The sequence below is a fragment of the Leuciscus leuciscus genome (genome assembly GCF_965113295.1).
Source record: "Leuciscus leuciscus genome assembly, chromosome: 8".
NCBI lineage: Eukaryota > Metazoa > Chordata > Actinopteri > Cypriniformes > Leuciscidae > Leuciscus > Leuciscus leuciscus.
The window spans coordinates 3,081,608-3,103,480 of record NC_138732.1 but is presented as its reverse complement, the minus strand read 5'-3'; the positions used below and the strand labels follow the sequence as shown (position 1 = coordinate 3,103,480).

The 21,873-nt window shown below is 37.8% G+C and overlaps 2 protein-coding genes across 4 annotated transcripts; one reads left to right on the top strand and one right to left on the bottom strand.

The window, feature by feature from the left end:
- Window positions 1–284: 284 nt before the first annotated feature.
- cenpu (centromere protein U) lies at window positions 285–14,155 on the bottom strand. 3 transcript variants are annotated; one of them, XM_082177092.1, is made up of 12 exons: window positions 13,999–14,155; window positions 12,849–12,942; window positions 8,905–9,082; window positions 8,752–8,830; window positions 7,844–7,957; window positions 7,071–7,167; window positions 5,955–6,051; window positions 5,782–5,860; window positions 5,651–5,698; window positions 5,498–5,559; window positions 3,195–3,351; window positions 285–451 (listed from the first exon to the last, which is right to left on the bottom strand). In XM_082177092.1, exons 1-12 carry the CDS (start codon window positions 14,050–14,052, stop codon window positions 329–331), a joined length of 1,182 nt encoding a protein of 393 aa, XP_082033218.1. In that variant the 5' UTR covers window positions 14,053–14,155; the 3' UTR covers window positions 285–328. The 3 variants fall into 3 exon arrangements, with proteins under 3 accessions (XP_082033218.1, XP_082033219.1, XP_082033220.1); XM_082177093.1 differs by having other exon boundaries at window positions 14,005–14,155; XM_082177094.1 differs by having other exon boundaries at window positions 7,083–7,167; window positions 13,999–14,154.
- A 662-nt stretch (window positions 14,156–14,817) lies between these two features.
- Window positions 14,818–19,252, top strand: slc25a51b (solute carrier family 25 member 51b). The gene is made up of 2 exons (XM_082177129.1): window positions 14,818–14,952; window positions 17,517–19,252. Exon 2 carries the CDS (start codon window positions 17,575–17,577, stop codon window positions 18,490–18,492), a length of 918 nt encoding a protein of 305 aa, XP_082033255.1. The 5' UTR covers window positions 14,818–14,952; window positions 17,517–17,574; the 3' UTR covers window positions 18,493–19,252.
- Window positions 19,253–21,873: the final 2,621 nt, after the last annotated feature.

The following is a 21,873-nucleotide window of genomic DNA, read 5'->3' as shown; positions in this document are numbered from 1 at the left end:
TTAGTCGCAGTACCAAACGCTTCCACTAGAGGAAATTCGTCTCCCATTAATTTAATTTCTGACTGCGAACGATGCAAGTGTGACTATTTTTTTACTCAATGCAAACGAATATATATATATATTCTTTTTTTTACAACACTTTAAAATAGACTTAAAACAATGAGTAATATGATTAAATTGAAGTGAAATAAACTCAACCTTTCATTTTAATTAATTTAAGTATACATACAATACTTCAGTTACAATAAATTCCCCAAACTAATAAATAGTCTGACAAACTCCCATTCCATTAAAGTGTTTATTTGCTGAGCTGTACAGTGTGTGCTGATTACTGATGCTCTGCTTCATCTAAAACCTGCTGTAGACTATCATTGACGGTCTTTAGCTGATGTTCTGTTCCCATGATGCACCTGGCTTCCATCAACATGGCAGGCATACAAGATGGACCATACTGTCAAGCAAAAGAAATTAAATGAGAAAAGCACAACAAAACACACAAATCATATACAAAATGACGAGATGGTCTGCTTGTACAGTAAGTTCATGGACAGAACTCAATAGGAATGAGGGTTCAACACCAAACTGAACATCTGAAGCAACTAATTAATGTCTATCGTTAGCCATTGGCTAATACATTCTTAGATTTTAAACGCCAGTGTGTGTGTTAGAGGCTATAAGTATACGTTTAGCATAGATATATTTTCACTCGCTTGCACGCAGAATCGACGCGCAACATGTAAACTATATTCTTTGGTGTATTTTCCTGCCAAAATAACGGAGTTCATTTGGAATTTTTTTGCTTTTAAGAGCAAGCAGAAGATATGCCGGTTTCTCCGGTAGTGGGCGGAGCTAATGCACAAACGGCGCAATCTCATTGGCTGGCACTGTTTCCGTGTTTTGATTTCAGCAAATACTGTGAACGAATGCTGACATCGTGATTAATATTCATGAACCCAGCAGCTCATCAATCCTACAGTCAAGTCAAGTCTCCTTCATTTATACAGCGCTTTAACAATATAGACTGTTTCACAGCAGCTTTACAGTGATAATAGGAGATTACAGTCACAGAGAGTGTTTAGGCTTTACAGCAGATCTAGAATAAAGTTATTGTCCAGATAAAGTTCGTTTTGACTGACTTTCATTGCAAAGATCATTAGTTATTAACTTAGGGGCCGCTAACACGACACCGTTCTAACCTATTCTATAAGGATATAGAATAATAAAAATTAGTAGGATTATTATCTTTTAATAATAATTACATTTATCTATTATTATTAGGGCTGTCACTTTTGTGAAAAAATCCTGTTCAATTTTTGAGATGTAAATGATCATTGAATCGATTGTAAAATCGATTTTCCATGTCTAAAGACGTTTCCATTTTAAACGCCAAATATGGGCAAATCCACGGATAACTAACAGGCATTAGGACGAACGTAAAGAGGGCGCGCCGCGCTTGAGACGCGCACAAGTCAGCAATATTTCTGATGATTTATTGGCGTGAAGTTTCGTGCACAATGACAAACAGGAGTGCAACATTCTCGTAAAACAATAAGCAGAGTGGACTGCCATAACATCAGTGAGAAACATCACTGCCGGCTTCAACATGGCTGTGTTTACCATTAGAAATGTCGAACAAATTTCACCTACGTAGGCGATTGTAGACCGTAGCCCGAATCTGTGTCTGTATGCATGAGACTGTCTGAATACCAGCAGAATTCACAGTTTTGTATTAAAAAGAGACACATTATGCAGAAGTATAATTTGCTGTTATGTGTGTGTGTGTGTGTGTGTGTGTGTCAGAGCCTGCAGTCGCTGTGTGACTAGTGTTCGCTGCGGGTGTATCGTGACGAGCCGGACTCGCTCCGAGAGTAGGCCGTTAAAATCGAGTCCCTATTTCCGTTTTCGAAACTTGTGTTGGTTGGTCCGATCGATTGTGCAATCGATAATTGAATGTAAATTGACAGGCCTAATTAATTACTATTATGTTTATGTTTATTTTAATTTAATTTTTTTACAGAAACTACAGAATCTTAAGCACCACCACCAGTCCTAAGAATACACCACCACCAGTCCTAAGTTCAGTTAAAATGACAAATATGCATTCATGCATGGACCATGGTTACCAAGTTTTAGTTCTAATAGTTCTAATTACTAAAGTTCTATCATTAAATAGTGCTTGATTATCATAATATCATAATATAATGCTTGATTGTCTGATGTTAAGAGTGTACGTTCAGATATTTAAAAAGCTGTGCCATTTTACAAAGATAAACTGATTAAGTGTAATTATATTTTTATTTTTATATATATATATATATATATATATATTAGGGCTGGGGGAATTAACGCGTTAATCTTTGCGATTAATTTGAGATGTTTAACACATAAAAAAAAAAAAAACACAATTGACGCAGCACTTTTTTTGCCTCGTTTTAATGACTTCCTTTTGCGGCTGCTGTTGAAAAGGCCGAAAATATGCCGTCCCGTCCCTCCGTGTTCGGCGATCAGGTTTCATTCTCGCGCAGCTTGTTTAGTAACTTAACGAGCTGGTCTTTTCCGCTCCGTGTGTGTGTGTGTGTGTGTGTGTGTGTCAGCTCTGTCGTTAATGGCCCAAACGCTCCAGTCATGTACCGATCACGCACTGGAAAAGCAAAGTCCGCTCAAATAACGTGAAATGTCTCAGTAGTAGACTTCTGTTTGCTGAGCTGGTATAGTCATGCTGGGAAACAATGGTAAAATGACCTGCTCTGATCACATGCTCTGGTAATAATAGCTTTGTATGACTATACTTTATTTTGATAATTAGTCAAAAAATAAATCTGTTAAATCTGAGTATGTTGCATAGAACTGAATGAAGAATAATATATTGATATATTGATGTTTAATATTTTAATATACTGCTATTTTTTGTCCAATTTGTGTGGACATTTTTCTTTTTTTTACCCTTTTTTTTGTGTGTTGTTTAATTTAATTAGTGATTCTACGTTTAAATATTGATGATTACAAGTTTGGGGGAAAAATGCGATTAATCACAGCAAATTGTGCGATTAATTAGTTAATTTATTTTTATCGATTCCCAGCCCTAAATATATATATATTAGTATATCAGTGTGGCGAGTAACCAAAAAAAATGTACTAGCCAATGGCGATTCTATTGCCAAGGTGTGCGTAGAGGGTTGTGAAGACTTCTTTACCGTTTCCACTTCATCCGGATGATCCGTGCGGTGCTTCAGGTACTTCATGTTGACCTCCCGAAGGCTGGAGAGCAAAGAGGATCCTTCTCTCAGAGATCTGAGTCTCAGCTCCATCTCATCATGGGCTTTCTGAAGGTCACTCAAGTTCGTCTTTGCCCTGAGACCAGAAACACATTTAAATGACCTCATATTAGAGCTGTGCCGTTCATCGAATACAGCTTCCAGTGACTGTGAAAACAAGATAATCTTTCATTCGTTCCAAAAAGCCCAATCTTAAAGAGGTGGTGTAATGCCCTTTTCACAAGATGTAAAATAAGTCTCTGATGTCCCCAGAGTGAGTGTGTGAAGCTTTAGCTCAAAATACCCCACAGATATTTTTATATAGCATGTTAAAATTGTCACTTTTTGAGGGTGAGCAAAAACAGACATTTTTGTGTCTGTCTCTTTAAATGCAAATGAGCTGCTGCTCCCAGCACAGGGGGCGGAGCTTCAAGAGCTCGTGTCCTTTTACCTCACACACACATGCACTGAACATTTTAATGTTTATGTTCAAACCGGAGTCAGAATAATGGAGAGACTCAAGAAGTGACAACATGTAGAAGCAACAGGGCATTTCTGAATGGTTAGTTGATGAATTTATGTAGCTGATGTGTAGTTATCTTCTAGTCATTGATTTGCATGTTCTGTCATGATAATCTATAAATCGCGTTTCCGGGGGCGGAGTTTATGTAAATTTCGGGAGGAATGTGGTGTAGTCTCTACCAGCCGTTTGTTGTAGTCCTTAAATACGATTTCTTTAAAAGCAAATATCTCCCTTTGCTGTGAACTTTGAGCGTTGTAACTTTGCAGATGTTGTTTATGCTCAAACACTCCTTTAATGTAAAAAATACCCGTCTTGTCGAGTATTCACATAAACACAGCTGGTTTTCTCTTAAGTGAAGAGTTGGGAGAAATCAGATGCGTGTCAGTATATTAGATCCATGCATTCACTCTTAAAGAGACAGCAGCCTAATAAACCCGATGACGTCTGTGTCATTAAAGTTAAACAAAAGACAAGGACAGAATCATTCACTGCTCTCGACTGAATAACTTTAATAGCTTTAATCAAAGCAAGTTTCATTAATTAAGTGAAGACTTTTATTTTACATTTAATTACTTTATTTAATTTCTGTTGCAGACGCTCCTAAAAAAGCACCATTTGTGTTCTGTTGTGTTTATTGGTCCTTTGGTTTGTAATTAGTTTCTTTGTTCTTATTGTATTACTGACTCTTGTCTTTCATAATTGTTTTAGGACTTCTTACTTATAGCCTATCAGTTTTTGATGTGGTATTACAACTGGTTTTGATAATTGTGAAATTTGATTTCACACTTTATCTAAGAATTACTCATATTGTGAAATATATAACTATTCATGTTAAATATTCATGATTTCAATATTGACCAAAATAATTGTGATTATGATTTTGCCATAATTGAGTATTTGATCGTTTTTAATCATATTTTGAATTTGTTTGCCATTTTTACGTTTTATGCAATCATTTTAATTTATTAAAGTTTTAGTAATTTGTTGTGTTTTTGCCATTTATTACCACAGGGTCGTGGTGGCGCAATGAATAAGACACATGCCTTTGGTGTGAGAGACCCGGGTTTGAATCCACTGTGAGACACCAATGTGTCCCTGAGCAAGACACTTAACCCCTAGTTGCTCCAGAGGCGTGCGACCTCTGACATATATAGCAATTGTAAGTCGCTTTGTATAAAAGCGTCAGCTAAAAATGAATAAATGTAAAAATGTAAATTTATTAGTTTTTGCTTTTTTGTCCATACTGTATATATATTTTTTTTTATTAATTTTTTTTTATTAAAGTTGTAGTTATTTTAGTGCATCAAGTTACACTATATGAAAATGAGAAACTAGCTGAAGTAAAATAAGTTTAGTTTTTTTAATAAATATTTTTAGTTTTAGCTAAATATAATAACCCGGTCTCAGTTCCAATTCTATTGACTAACTATAAACTACAACTTTTGCCTCAATAAACTCCTAATTTTGCTTATTAATATTTAGTAAGTTTATTAAATGTAGGTATTGTAGGATTAAAGGATGTAGAATATGTCCATGCAGAATAAGGCATTAATATGTGCTTTATAAGTACTAATAAACAGCCAATATCCTAGTAATATACATGCTAATAAGCAACTAGTTAATAGAGAGAATTAAACCGTAACTCTGCTTACTACATATAACTGTTATGATTGCATTACCATGAAGTGAACACACAGTTTTTGTTCTTGTCAATGCTTACTTAATGAGTTCATAACTGGCTTCCACAAGCCTGGTCCTCTTCTGATTAACATCTCGATTGATCTGAAACACAGAACAACACAGTTAACGCCTTCAAAACTAATGATTAAAATATTAAAATAATGGCTACGTATATTCTCCAGCTGAGAATCACCTTGTTATTTTCTCTTTTCACACTCTTGAGTTCCTTAGTCGCTGTGATCTATGAATGAGGGGCACGTTTTCATCATTATAGCAGCAACACTTCCACTTATTGTCTCTGAAAGACGTGTAAAACGAGCTCACCATCTCCGAGATCTCCTCCTCGAACGAGCGACTGACGGCATCGATGGAGCATCTGACGGCGTCAGAGTTTACGGTCTGCCTACAGAGAACCAGAACCAGGTGTTTGAGAGTCTGACGTCTGTTCATTAGAAGAACACTGGAGTTGATTTGATGAATTGTCATCATGTACTCACTTATACTGAGTGACAAACTCCTGGAAAGCATCGAGCACCACGTCCAGATCAGTCGGACTCCTCAGACCTCTGGGTCTTTTAGCGGGACCGGCGGACTCTGGAGAAGGACGCTTTACATTTATGCATTTGGCAGATGCTTTAATCTAAAACAATTTGCATTGCATTCAAGGATCACATTTTATTAGATAATGCATTACAAAGTTTGGTATTGTTGCGACTCATCTCTGTGCCGTTCATGGCAAACTATATTATAAAAGATGTTTTTGTAGTGCATTTACAGAAAATTAGTGAGGAAAATACTTCCAGAACCAAGACACGTACAAATATGCTCTTTTGCACAGTATTGATGGATGTATATTAAAAACACCTCACATTTAAAATACATTTAATTAATAAACAATGGGCATGTTATTGCACAATTGCACACACAAAATACTACATACATATTATATACACTTGTGGGTTGTTTTAACCCAATTTTGGGTAAAAAATGGACAAACCCAAACGTTGGGTTAAAAATGTAATTAAAAAATTTAACCCAACGTCTGGGTTTGTCCATTTTTGACCCAAAATTGGGTTAAAACAACCCAGGATTTTTAAGAGTGTATATATATATAGATATATAAAATGAATGTTACTTCGGTCAATATGTAAATTACTACAAGAATATGATGTAATACTATTACTAATATTAATATTATAAAGAATAATATTGGTGATATTAATATTATGTTTCAGGAATACAATACAATATTATGCAATATAAAATATTACACGTCATATTAATATTAGTAATATTAACCGTCTAGTTCTCTTCAGTCACTTTTGACCGGAAAGATAATTTGTACAATCTTTTTATTTAAATTTTTTATTGTAATTTGTGACTTTTGTGGCGCTGGCTATGTGAACACACCATGTGACCGCCAAAGGAAATTAATAATAATAATAATATAATGCAAATATTAATATAATAATGTATGAAAATACTACGGTAATAATAATAATAATAATAAAATTTGAAAATGTTTAAATACCAAATAAAAACCCTAATAAAAGTAATTATGTGTGAAAACATTGTTCAAAAACATCATGCATTAAACATAATTTGACACCTGCCTGTTTGAGTACCTGATGAAGATAAAGACTTCCTCTTCTGTGTGCGGCGACCGGACGATCTCCTCTTCGCCCCTTTAGATCTCTCCATGCTTGGGAGCTGAAAAGGACAAAAAAAAAATTAATTTAGACCCATATTTCACACATCCAGGGTTTAAAAGAAATCATCTGTGGCGGGAAACGCTGTCCAATCACGAGCCAGTTTGAAGTGTTATTTATCATATTGACTCAGTTTGCTGGTGAAGTTCGTGTAAGACAAATCTGTGCAGATTTAGTGCAAATACTCGTGAGTCTTCATGATATATTAAATATTGTGCAGAATCTGCTCATATCTGGCTTACCTGAACACACACGTCACTACACAACACATAACGGCACGCTTGTTCATTTGCATTGAAGCAATAGGGAAGATTAATAAGCATTTGGTGAACAGAAAATACATTGTTATTTTCCAGCATCCTACATTTATTGATGTTCGTTGTCCTGATCTGTCCAACTAAACACATGTTTGGTGAATGAATGAGGCATTAATATGAAAAGGATGAAAGAGGAAATGAGGAAATGCTGGATGACAAGATTTTTTGGAATAAGAAATTAATGTATGAAAATCAAATTTGATTATATATATTTTAAAATTAGATTTTCATACATTAATTTTTTGTTAACTTCTTTCTTATTAACTTCTTATATAAGTTGTAATTGGCCGGTGAGTGAAAAAGTTCATTTCAAACCCTGCACACATCATCATATATGTAGATACTGATAACTAAACATACAAAACTTTCATCTTCATCCGTGAGCTCCTCTGAGGACGCCGGTGACCTCTGCCTCGGAGACACTCCTGGGGTCGGAGAGGTTTTCTTTGATGACCTCTGACCTTTTCCTGCTTTCTAGAAAAAGAAAAAAAAAGAAACTCCATATCTGCCATACATTAAAGTCAGTGTGAAACGTCTTTTCTCCCCTATTGTTCTGTATATCCGAGTGAAACGCTTCCGGAACGAGAACAAATGTGGGCGGGGCTTGATTTTGTCTGTGTGGATTTGATTGGATTGTTGTGGTGACAGGTTATAGCCCCGCCCACATCATCAGAGAAGAGATGCTGCGAGAAAAGTTGTCTTTTAGAGACTAAGAATAAACTGACATACATTTCTTCTTGTTCCAGAAGATTTAAGATAAAAGCGTCTGCTAAATGTTTATAGTCCCCCTGTGATGAAAATCCAGCTTTTAATGTTGTTTATGTGTCTATGTGGTGTTTTTAATATGCTTTAACACAAAGCATGTGTAAGTTCATAAGTCGACAGCATTGCTGAGTATTTCCTCCTTAAAACTGCAGTGAACCAAAGACAGTCTCAAACACACGCTTTGAAATCGCTGGTGTTTCTGACGTCACAAACTACCTTGTAACCAATCAGATCAACGTGTGATCGTCAACCAGTGGATCTCTGAGCTGAGTGAGTGAGTGGAGGCGGGGCTCATTTGCATATTCATAGAACCGTGCATACTAAATGAGGCAAGGGTGTCGAGTTACAGTCAAGATATTTGAATTAAAAAACGTTTAAATATGTCATTTTGGTGAGTTTTAAGGGATGAAATGATTGACTACAGGGGGACTTTACATGTAAATGCAGAAGGTGTTCAAGACAAGCACAACTTTAGTGTCATGCTTTAAAGATTAAACGCTCACCTCGGACCCCGCCGTTCTTCTCTTGTCTGTATTCTCTCTGCCTTCTGATATGGTTGGTAAAGCTCTTCCTTTAGCTTTTCTACGACACAGAAATCTTTACGTTATGATGATTATGATGCAGAAACCCGTAGATCTGGCAGGATCGCACTCTACCTGACGACTGGATCTGGTGTCCGAGACGGCTCCTGGTTCTCCTTGGATGAGGCGCTCTTGGAAACAACTCGGGCCTTTTCATTAGCCGTAGTTTTATGGGTTTGCCCGGCAGATCTTCGGTTGTGTTCTGGTCCAGGACTCAGATCTTCCTCTAAGGCTGTGCTGTGAAGTGGGTTCCCTGCAGAAGACAACAACCACCACACACTGAAGTCACTTCTGGGATCTATACAGAACGAGTTACTCACGATTTTATTGGCATTACAGCCAAACTAATGTCCCTATTTAAAAAAAAGCATTCAAGCTAAAAAATATATAAAAGAATGGCAGACATTTCGGCCAAAGTGGCGAAAATAAAAATACACAACATAATATACAAATGAAATAAACAGTGCTTTATTTTCTCAGCTACAGTAGGTGTGTTTAACACTAGCCACGTTTCCATTACCCTTTAAATTGCGCAAATTAAAAATGCGAATTGAAAATACGCCCGATGGAAACACGTAATTTCACAAAAACTCCCGTTTATCGCAAAAAAGTTTCTCCGCTCGCATGAGGAGGTTTTTCAGGCAATTCGAAAAAGAAATATTTCACAAAACTGCAATGGAAACAGTTTTTGCACATGTACAGGTCAGCTGACGTAGATGATGAGGTGTGATTGGACAGAATACGAGACAGAGCTCTTTATTAAACTCATAAAAGACAGAAGAATTACAGGAATACTGGATTCTAAACCTCAAATAAATGCCATAATCGAGACCTGGAAGCAGATCTGAGGGAGAAACACCCAGAAACTCCTCATATGAGCCGCTCACAGGTATAATAAGAGTCGTTCCTCACCATTAATGCTTGAAAACACACACACATCTCCTTCCATTAATAATAATGGCCAGTGCAGTGGCTGGGATATAGTACATAATCCCACCAACGTCCGTTTCCATGGTTTTTGGGATGATTTTACGGATCGCGAGAGAAATAATGAAGTTTTAGTCGCATAACATCAGTTAATGGAAACGCCGTCATTTCACAATAGTTTTTTGTCGACATTTAGAAAAAAATCGCATGTTAGATCCTGTTAGAAGGACTTATAGCTCTGATTAATAGATGAAGAATAGAGCGATGCGCGTTATTGTGAGCATTATTAGGTGCCAGATTTGATTGACAGCACTGATTCCCAGACTTTGATATAGCATCATTCATGTCTGTGTCTTTGATCCTGCTATAATATAGAGGAGTGACAAGACTACAGGCCTGTTCACACCAACAACATTTTATTATAAAGTTCAAACGATCAATTTTAGGAGTGTAACGATTCGATACACGTCACGATACTGAACTCACAACACCATATTACTGCTATACTCCAAGACATATGATAAAATTTACTGTTGATTAAAATGCTAAATTTGATGTTTCATTGTGTGTGTAAGTGAGTATTCTTGGACTTGATGCTGAAACCCAAAGCACAGGACAATAGAGACGCCAGAATAACAATATTCATGATTCTGAAGCTGAAAACACAGGATTATTTTAGACGAATATGCTTGATCTCCGTCACTGACTAGATATATTTAACATAATGTCGGCCACTTTTTACTGGTAACATCAGACACTATCAGGACACACAAATATGCATTATTATACATTATATTCAACATTATATATAGTAGTTTAATGTAGTACTGACACTAAAACTCTGAAAACTTGAATTTTTACACACACTATACTTCAACTATACACAATACATATTGATGCATTTTTGTATTGCGATATATTGTTCCACCCCTAATACTTTTCAATCCTTACATTGACGCAGAGTCCTGCAACGGGTCGGGTACCCGCGGGTATCCGCGAGGTACCCGCATAAAAGTGGCTAAAACGGATGGATTGTGACATTCCTAAAATTCACGGGTGGGGACGCGGGCGGATAATGAACTCCTTGCGGGCGGGTAGCGGATAAAAAATATGTGCAATATTTTGTATGTCTAAATTACCAGCATTATTACACATACGCAAATATGTGTTTAAGTCAGGCCATCCTTAAAAATATTCTTGTTTGCCGTAACCCGACCGACCCTGTCAATTTAGGACCGACCCAATTTAATTTTTTTCTCCCCTTCTATAGTCCGACCAAGTTGCGACATTAAATTTCTCTGTACTGTAGGCTAATAGGCCTATGTGTTGTAGCCCAGTCATTAAAAAACGATTTAGTTTCATATTCATGTTTAAATAAAATAATATACTTTTTTAATATATTTCATGTTGATTATATGAAAAGTGAAAAGCATGAATAAGATAAGATGATCCCGAATATCGTGAGACAAATGGAGTTGGCAGACATGATTTTGACCACTTCATTAAGTTTGTTCAGCCTTTCTTTAAAGTGAATTTCGTTTTGTATTAATTGTATCTTAATTTTAATCAATGTTTCATCTACCAAATTCATGGATTTAATAAATAAGAAGTAAATATAGTAGGCAGGCAATATAATCAGGACACGGCCGGAGGCGCCCGCGCGTGAACTGATCGTCTCTTAAATGAACCGAAACTCAACGTATAAGCTACTTGCCTCACAGACCTGAGAAATAGAAAGCATGAAATGTGTACTTTTAAACAAAACAATTCAAAACGAAAGAAAACAGACTGTTCTCTGCTTATAATCCGTATGAAATGTGCATTTCTCTCTGGCGCGTTCACTACTGCGAAGATCGCGAGTCAGCATCATCATCTTTGACACAGAAAACACTTGCTTATTAATAAACAATTGAAATGTCTCATTGATATATTTGACAGGCCTATTAATAATCATTACTTTTCCCAGTTCTTTGTGACAGCTTTTAGGTGCGTTATTGGCAGCGCACCCTTACATGTTGTTACATGAACGCGTCACCTGTGTGGTTTATCGCGGGCACGGGTCGGGTAACGGGCCAAATATTAACGGGTCTGGGCGGGTGCGGATTTAATTTTGATATTATCACGGGTGACGGGTCGGATCTGGTGCTGAACTTTGCGGGTACGGGCGGGGGCGGGTCTCCAAAAATGGACCCGTGCAGGACTCTGCATTGACGGCGTATAAAGCAAGTCTTGATTTACGGTAGACCAGAGGTGGACCGTAACAAACTACATTTACTTGAGTACTGTACTTAAGTGCACTTTTTGAGTATTTGTACTTTACTTGAGTATTCTTTTTTCTGGAGACTTTTTTACTTTAACTTCACTATACATTTGAAAGACAAATATTGTACTTTTTACTCCACTACATTTCTGTCGAGCTCGTTGAGTAGAGAGTAGAGAGTAGTAACGTCAGTCAGGGGAGGATTGTGGTTGGAAAGGAAAGTGGGATTGACTCTGATGTTGGATTCTGACATCAACCCTATTTAAATTTTCAACCTCAATACAACGTCTGTCAAACGTTGGAGATTAAAGCCAATCTGACGTTGGATTCTGACATCAACCTGATTTTAATCTTCAACGTTGGGTTTGGTCTTATAAATGCATATTTTGTCATTGTTTTGGAGCACACTAGCTTATAGATAACAGTAAGGCTGACATATTCATACTAAAAGCCCCAAAAACTTTATATAGGGCAGTATTTGAGGGATCAGCCATTTGGGTGTCCGACACCATTGTGGACATTACTGAGAGCCACTTCTTTTATCAAGACATAAATGTGATATTGATATGAAGGAAGGCAGCCATAGATTCAGAGGCGTAAGTATTCCACACAACAATGCAACTATAATAAAACAATGCATTGACATTTACTTTTGATACTTAAGTACTTTTAAAAACAAGTACTTCTGGGCTTTTACTTAAGTAAAAATCGGTCTTTACAACTTTTACTTGTAACGGAGTAATATTTGACCAGTAGTATCTGTACTTTCACTCAAGTAAGGGAGTTGTGTACTTTGTCCACCTCTGCTGTAGACTAACTAGTATCTACACACCGTGAGGAGAATACTGATCTCCCTGGAAGAAGCTGGCCTTCTCTATAGACGAGATGTCCAGGGCTCGCGGAGACTCACTGCTCGCCTTCTCACTCTGAAGAACACACACATAAACACACACAGTTCTGTCAGTCGTGTCCAAACTAGAAGTGCATATTAATGCACGTACAGTATAATAAGTATAACACAATACACATATTATGAACTGTTACTTCAGTCCACAAGGCAATACTATATGTTAGTTACATAACACTTAATATCACTAACATTAATATCATAAACAACAATAATACAATATTTGTCATTACATACTATAAATATTGGTGATATTATTTATTTCAGGCCAATATATTGTATAATATTACATATGTCCTCTTATTAGTAGTAGTAGTAAATACTATATACTGTATATATCTTAACATCAATAATAAACATTTTTATTCCATAATATAAATATTGGTGGTATTAAAACAACATCTTTCAGGAATTATAAGTGAATAATCATAATACATATTTAAAATTAGACATGTCATATTTACTTTCTGGCTTATTATACGATGTAAGTAATAGTAATATGTATTATTTATTTCATGTGTCATATTAATAATAATATAATACACAATAACAATAATATTGCTGGATAAAAAGATACAAATATTGCTGGTATTAAAACTACATGTTTCAGGAATTAAATGTCAAAATAAAATGTATATTAAACTATTATAATTAGTAATATTAAATGATATTATATCTCAAACAACAATACAATATTTGTTATTACCTAATATAAATATTGGTGATATTAATATTATGTTTCAGGAATTACAAGTCAAAAAATAAAACAATGTATGTGTCATTCATATTAATAATATTAGTAATATTTATTACTACATTATATATCATACACAATAACGATAATATTGCTGGATAAAAAATACAAATGTTGCTGGTTTTAAAACTACATGTTTCGGGAATTATTAAAGCATTATAATATTTTTTCCTCAAACAACATTACAAATATTTGTTATTACATAATATAAATATCGGTAATATTATGTTTTAGGAATTGCATGTCAAAAATATTATGTAATTAGGATTCAAAACATGTATATAAGAAAGCAGCTAACGTTAACAAACAAGCTAAACTAACACTCGCCTGTAGTTCCCGCTGAACAGCTTTCAGTGTTTTCGTCATCCTACTCATCTTTACATTAATTTAATCACATATAAGTATCTGCATAAACAACAACAACAATCAGTTGTGCAACTGCAGTGCAAAGTCGGTCAAAGGAAGTATTTTTTACCGCGAATGTTTGAGCGCTTGGACTGAACCATCTCAGTAACGGGGGGCGACTGAACAACGTTAGGGTGTGAATTTCGTTTATATGCAAAGTAGGAATGATATTTTACTATTTATTTGAATATAGACATCATAAAATAGAAATGAAGAAAACTATTCACTTTTCATGCATCATTTTCTTTAAAAAGATTAAAATATTATTTTCGAATTACCCCTCCAGACTTATATAGCAGGTTCCTTCTCTGTTTTGTGTAAAGCGCACAAGGCGAGGCAATGCGTCATTTCCGTCTCTACTGCCCTCTGCTGTTCTGGCGCAAATGAATAAATAAATAAAAAATACTTGTTTCATTACAACAAATTGGCATTACAAACAAAGATGTTATGCTAACTTTATGCGTAATTTTATTCAATTATGTATAATGAAAAATTAGGTGTATATTGTTATACTCGGTCAGGTTTGTGGATCTGAAAACATCTAGATTTTATATTATATTCTATTTTTTATTTATTTAAATAAACATATTATAAATAAATAAATATGAAAATAAATACATGAAGGAATTAATAAATACGTAAAATAAAAAGTTTTGTAATAGCGTCCTCCAGTGGTTATTTATTTACCTTACGATCTCCACGCAGAGTGGAAACGCTAGAAAGCGATTCTTTAGTAACTACTTCCGGTCTCTCGCTCTTTCCATCCGAAGTGGAAACACTATAAACTAAGGACGCGGGCGGTTCCGCTTCACTGACTGACTGAAACCAGCCCAACAGAACCGTCACTTTCCCCCGGACCACAACCAGAAGGTACTTAACTACATACAATCAGCGCTACGAAACACTCTGATTTAAATACTTACAAATATAAACACTTTTAGTGAGGAAATCGCGGTGGAAACACCATAACTTGTGCTGTCACTGAATTAGCATTAGCTTCGAAGTAGGTGTGTTTTTACAGCTTTAACAAGTGACAGGAAACACATTTAAGCTTTCAAACCTAAATATAGAGTTAATTAATGTGTATTTAAGTGATATCTGATAGTTATTGACACTGTGAGGACGTGCTGTAGTCAAAAAGAGCAACAAAACGTAGTTCACAGAGGAAAAATTAAGCATTTTGTATATATTAACTCTTAAATGGGTGCCACAGGTGTTTAAATTTACATATTTATCTGATATAATGGTGTTTGTTTTTGTCTATGCACTGTTTTGACACTGTAGTGTTAGCAGTAGCCTGTTAGCTGTGTTTATTAAGCACATGTATTGATTAATATTATAATGTAATGCTAATAAATCTGTCATCTGCACATTTGAGACCATAATTTACATGTATTCAGAGAGCTCTGTCTTCCTCATACTGATTTTTTATTAAGTCAGATCATATCAAGGACATTTGCTGATCACAGCAACGCTTAAAGTCATCATAAGTGGTGTGTCATTCTTTAAAGTCACATATGTCAGAGTTAAGTGTGTAAATGAGGAGGCGAACACTGACCTGTCAATCATCACTGTGAGCTCTCGATCATACATATTTTGCTCTGATTAATGAGGTTGGAGAGTTTGAGTCTTATGCCTCTTGTCTTGTCATCATGGCAGCAGATTATTGCATGACCCAATCCTCTCCATGACCTTCAACAGTTCCCATAGGATCGTCCACATGTGTGGATTTATTTTTGGAGAGGTTCTGCACATGAGTTGTAGTTCATTCACGCGACTGGATTTCTTTTGAGCAACTTTAAGGAGCGAGTCAATGTCAAAATGAGACTGTTATTTACCTAATATTTACACACTCATGCCATTTCACATAAAAGTGTGTGTTTATATGTGAGTGTCTGTATATATAGGCCTATATATATATATACACGCACACAATTAGCAAAAAAACATTAAATAGGGCCTAAATGCAATGTATAATATGAAATTCAAATGTGTTGAATAGATGAAAGATAGTTATATTAGTTCATTTTACCAAAAAAATCATCTTAACTTTACAATAATGTTTTATTTTATTGTTTTAATGCATAATCTAAATAAATAAAATCAGCTTTTTATAATGTTATATTTTTTTTACCATATATTTGAGGTTTCACTGTTTTACATTAAAATAACATTTTAAATTTGTGTTTATAATAGATGTGAGTGTATTTGTGGTGTACATACACTATATTATATAAACACATAGGCTACTTTATGTTAAATGCGATTAATTGATTTGACAGCACTTATATGACTATTTCTACTAAAAATCTTCCTCTTCACTGTTGCTCTCAAGTCTCGTTGTAATTAGTAAATATTTAAATGTAAAAAATTTGACAATTTCATCATTAAAAATACAGTAAAGATCTTCTGTATTTTTTAGACACATTTAAGTTTAAAGGAACACACCGACTTTTTGGGACTTTAGCTTATTCCCCGTATCCCCCAGAGTTAGATAAGTCCATACATACCCTTCTCATCTCCGTGCGTGCCGTAACTCTGTCTGACGCACCCACCGCTAGCCTAGCTTAGCACAAAGACTGCAGGTAAATGGCTCCAGCTAGCATACTGCTCCCAATAAGTGACAAAATAAGTCACAGTGTGTAGAAATAACAAGGTCACATGAGACACAGCCATCTTCTAACCGTATACTTTTAACTAGTACTGGGAACTATATTCTCAGAAGGCTTCTGCGGTTAAGTTAAAGTTATACATGAATTTTCATAGGAAAACTTTGATTAACTTTTTTTGATCCACTTCAAATGTTGAAACCCTTCAGATTATATATAGGAGTAAAATTATGAAGTTGTTTGACGTGGAGAAAAAACTCACTGCCTTTAACGATACATGTTGTGATTGAAATATACAGATAAAGTGCAATTAAATAAACACTTAAATGTGTATTTTGGAAAATGCAAAATCTCAATCTCAAGGATTTGCCTTTGGTTTCTTGGTTTGAGATGATAACGCACTCATATACTCGTGTTTGATTCATTAAATGCCACTTATTTTGCCATATGACGAACAATACGAAGGTAATTTGAGACTGAAATGGTTCAGATAAGCAGATGTCCTCCTGCCCTCGTTCTGTCTGGGACGCTTGATCTGTGGTTAGGTAACATGTCTTATCTCAGCTGTTAGTGACGCAAAATGTTTTCTAAAGATTAGACTTTTCCCTGCAGCCTCTGGCTAATAAAACACGTCTGGATCTGGACTCTCCGGGATGAACCTTCCCTTTCCCTCTGCACGGATAAAACGTTATCTGTATTATGAAATTCTAAGGCCAGACAAGTAGTTTGATGAACTTTTTTTGATCCACTTCAAATGTAGACTACTGTGTATTGTTAAAAGCGCTGTATAAGTGACTTGACTGCTTTATTTCCTCTCTTTCACAGGTTAGAATGGGCGTTTACCTGCATCTCTTCTGCTGACCAATCAGATGCTTAGTTTCCCATGGGGGTCGTTGCTACCATGGACCCGGATTCCGCCCGGCAACCGCAGGGCAATTTAGGTAAAGCTAGCCACGCTGTGATCGAAGCTAAAGTGGGCCCTCGAGGAAAGCACTATCTGTGCGGCTCGTTCGCCGCGTTCACCAACATCATCGTGACCTTCCCTATCCAGAAGGTTTTGTTCCGGCAACAGCTTCACGGCGTCCGCGTGACCGAAGCCGTCCGACAGCTGCAGCGCGACGGATTGGGTCGTTTGTACCGAGGGCTTCTTCCGCCTCTCCTGCAGAAAACCACAACCGTAGCCATAATGTTCGGCTTGTATGAGGATTTTTCCCGGCTGCTTTTGCGCCACGCACGAGGTAGCGGAGCGCCCGAGATTGTGACACGTAGCACCGCCGCAGCGCTATCCGGCACAGCTGAGGCTGCGCTAACGCCGTTTGAACGTGTGCAAACGCTTCTTCAGGATCACCGGCACAACGGGCGCTTTAACAACACCGCACACACTTTTAGGACTCTCCTGCGGGATTACGGCGTGAGGGAGTGTTACCGCGGGCTAGTCCCGGTTTTATTGCGTAACGGGCCGAGTAACGTGCTGTTTTTCGGATTGCGTGGGCCGATTAAACAACGGCTTCCCGACGCCCGAACCCGCGCGGGTCACATGGCTAATGACTTTGTGTGTGGCGGGCTGTTGGGCGCGGCGTTGGGAATCATGTTCTACCCGCTAAACGTGGTTAAATCCCGAGCGCAGGCCCAAGTCGGAGGCGAGTTCGTTCCCTGTCGTCAGGTCCTGATGACGGTGTGGCGGGAACGAGGCGGGAGTGTTGCGATGCTCTTCCGCGGAGCTACGCTCAACTACCATCGCTCTCTTCTGTCCTGGGGGATCATCAATTCCACGTACGAACTTCTCCTCAAAGTTTTCTGATGGTGCACTTTTCCCCAAAACAAGCCAAAATTGAGTGTGTTCCCTCTTTAAAAGAGGCCAGCTGCACTTAAATGCACAATCCACTTATACATTTAAATGCTATTATCATTGTTCCAAACTTTATTTCGTCTGTGAAATGGAAAAGATGATTTTTTGAAGAAGAAAGTTTTGGACCCCATTGACTTCCATTGAATGGACAAAAAAAACAAAAACAAAAAAAAAACATGGTCGAAACTGTTTGGTTTTCTGCCAGAAGAGAGAAATGGATACTGGTTTGGAATGATTAAATGATAGTATTTTGATTTTTAGGTGCAACATCTGCACTTAACGATCTGCCGATGCTGACATATAAAGTCCGCCAATGTTACCCGGCAACTATAAGTGTTGTGAAATGTATCGTATGTTTTTGTATTGGCTCTTTTACTCACTTTTTGGGGACACGGATGGAGAAAGGACAGTGTTGCACTACTGACAGTACATGTCTACTTGCTCTTGTGTTTGATGCACAAACTCTCGACTAAGACACTATGCGTCTTCATAAGTGTTGACTGAGCATGTGTGTGTGAGCTGTGTGTGTGTGTGATTTGTGGACCACACAGAGAAAGAGATGATGGTATTGTTTTTGCCAGTCAGTCAGAAAACTTCCAGATGTATTCAGAGATTTTCATGAAATGCTATTTTTATGTAACAAGTGTTTTTTGCGACATAAATGAAATGTTCACGTTGTTGTGGGTGGAAAGTAAACAAGAAATTACTCTAATTGCATTCTGGGTGTCATTATTGAAGTTTATGGTGGTTTAAAGTCAAAACAAACCATGTTAATTTCCTTTTTTATCCGTTCCTTGTCTTATAGCAAACAATTTGGTGCATGTTATTTTGTTTTTTTGTTTGTTTTTCTGCCTGTCATAGAGATCACGTTTCATTTAATCAGTTCTCGATTGATAAAATCAAGTTTTTTTTTCTTGTTACGTTATGCTTTTTTTTTTTTTAAGACTTTAAAAAAGTTCTACTTATTATTTTTTTTACAGTAAAATCAAATGCCATAAATGCAAAATGAATCCTTCACAATGGTGGCAATCCCATAATGCATTTCAAGTACAGTGAAAAACAATCAATACAAGATGGTGTTGAGGAATATATTTCATTTAATAAAATAATTGACTATTTTGCCTAATATTTGTGTCTTGTGTATTTTATTTGGACACAAATATCAGGTATATTAGGGATATAAATGTTAAGTATTATAGCTTCAACCAGACGCGATGCGATAAGATTCCAGCGACAAATAATGTGTCTGTCCTGCGAGATGCGTAAACATCAATCAAAACCCACAGCCAACAGCGTGTGGGCGGAGTCAGCCAATCAGAACAGCGTGTGGGCGGAGTCCTGCGGCGCCAGAGAGTAATCTCGACGGCACTCGCAAGAAAATGGATAAGTAGCTCCATAATCAAATTCACAAATATTACACCATTTAAACATTATTAAAACATAGGCTGAGTTACTAAAACAATCTTTGTCAAAGAATACACTTGTTTGTTCACAGTTTGAACGTTCTTGTTTCCATTTGATTTGTTTAATTTGAAGATCTGAGGTGAATTATCCATTGTTGCTTTTACAGCTACAAAGCTGGAGCACTAAATGATATTCAGAGTCACATGACACGCTTTTAACATTAAATAAAGCACATAAACAGTGCCTGAGATCATCATCGCCACACTTTGTGTTTGTTGTTCCAGCGCGACGTCACAGAAAAATAGAAAACAATAGGTTACTGTCGTAACCCCGGTTCTCTGAAACATCGAGTGGAGAGATCCACCTATGGGAAGGGCATCCGTACCTGACCTCTGCAGAAGCATCCAATTGCACCAAGTCTGGCTAGACAGACAGAAGCGCGCAGCCAATGCCAGGTAAGGCCACACCCCCTTACCTAAGGCATATAGCTGTCAGGCGCGCTGCTATTCCTCAGTAAGTATATTCGCTTCTCGTGCGGCAAGCGGGGCGAAGCTGGTGGATCTCTCCACTCGATGTTTCAGAGAACCGGGGTTACGACAGTAACCTATTGTTCTCTTTCATCATCTCGTTTCGAGATCCACCTATGGGAGAGACATGGACAGCTCCCCGATTGCCCAATACACTCACAGTGAGGTTCTGAAGGCCAGAGAAGGACGGTCACCTCAGAGAGGCGGTGCCTGACACGTCCCACAAACATGACCCTGCAAGGGTGACGCCACGCTAAACTGCTGTGGACAAGCAGGGCATGAAACATGCATGAGACCCATACATGATAATGGCCCCCGCACCACCAATGCACATAGCTAAACCCAAGAAGGAATGCGAATGCTTGGTGACAGGAATGAACATGGCCAGCTGGCCCATTCACTCTTCGTTGGTTAACCCAACGGTGCTGTGGGAAAGGGCTAAGAGGACCCTACCCCTAGGACCGAATGTGCCACCGAGGTACTGGTGACATCCAACCGGTAGTAACGCTCAAAGGTATGAGGAGAGGCCCAGCTGGCCGCGGAGCAGATGTCTTGCAGTGGCACTCCCCTGAACAAAGCCCAAGAGGCGGCTAAGCCCCTTGTAGAATGAGCTCTGATGCCCCCTGGGGGCTGCACTCCCTTTGCTTCATAAGCCATAGTATAGCGTCCACAAGCCAATGTGAGAGGCATTGCTTTGAAATGGGACTCCCCTTGTGCGGGGGAGCCCTTGAAACAAAGAGCTGGTCGCTCTTGCGGAAAGCACTGGTCCTGGTCATACATGCTTGCAGAGCGCGACCGGGACACAGAGCATTCAGCCCCTGATCCTCCGAGGAGGCAAAGGGTGGAGGGTGAAAAGCGGATAGCTCCAAAACCTCCGAAGTGAACACAGGGAAGCATTTCGGCATGAAGGCCGGGTTAGGCTTAAGGGAAACCTTATCTCCACTTAAGGAGAATTTGGCGCACGAGGGTTGAACCGAGAGTGCATGTAGCTCACTGACCCGTTTAACAGATGCCAAGGCCGAGAGCAAAGCTGTCTTGAGGGACAGCAGCTTAAGGGAAATACTTCCCAGAGGCTCAAAAGGATAAAGAGACCGCGCTTCCAGCACCATGGAGAGGTCCTACCCTGGAACAGATCTCCTGATGACCGGCAAAGAGCGGCGTGCACCCTTCATAAAACTGCGGGTTAGAGGGTGCTGCCTGACGGTGAAGCCCTCAAAACCCACATGACAGGCTGAAAACGCAGCCAGGTAGACCTTAATGGTGGAAAAGGACCTGCCTCTTTCCATGAGGTCTTGCAGGAAACACAAAATATCAGGCACCGAGCACTGATAAGATGTGAGACCACGCCCATCACACCACCCTTCGAACACTTGCCACTTCCAGCCATATAGGGATCGTGTGG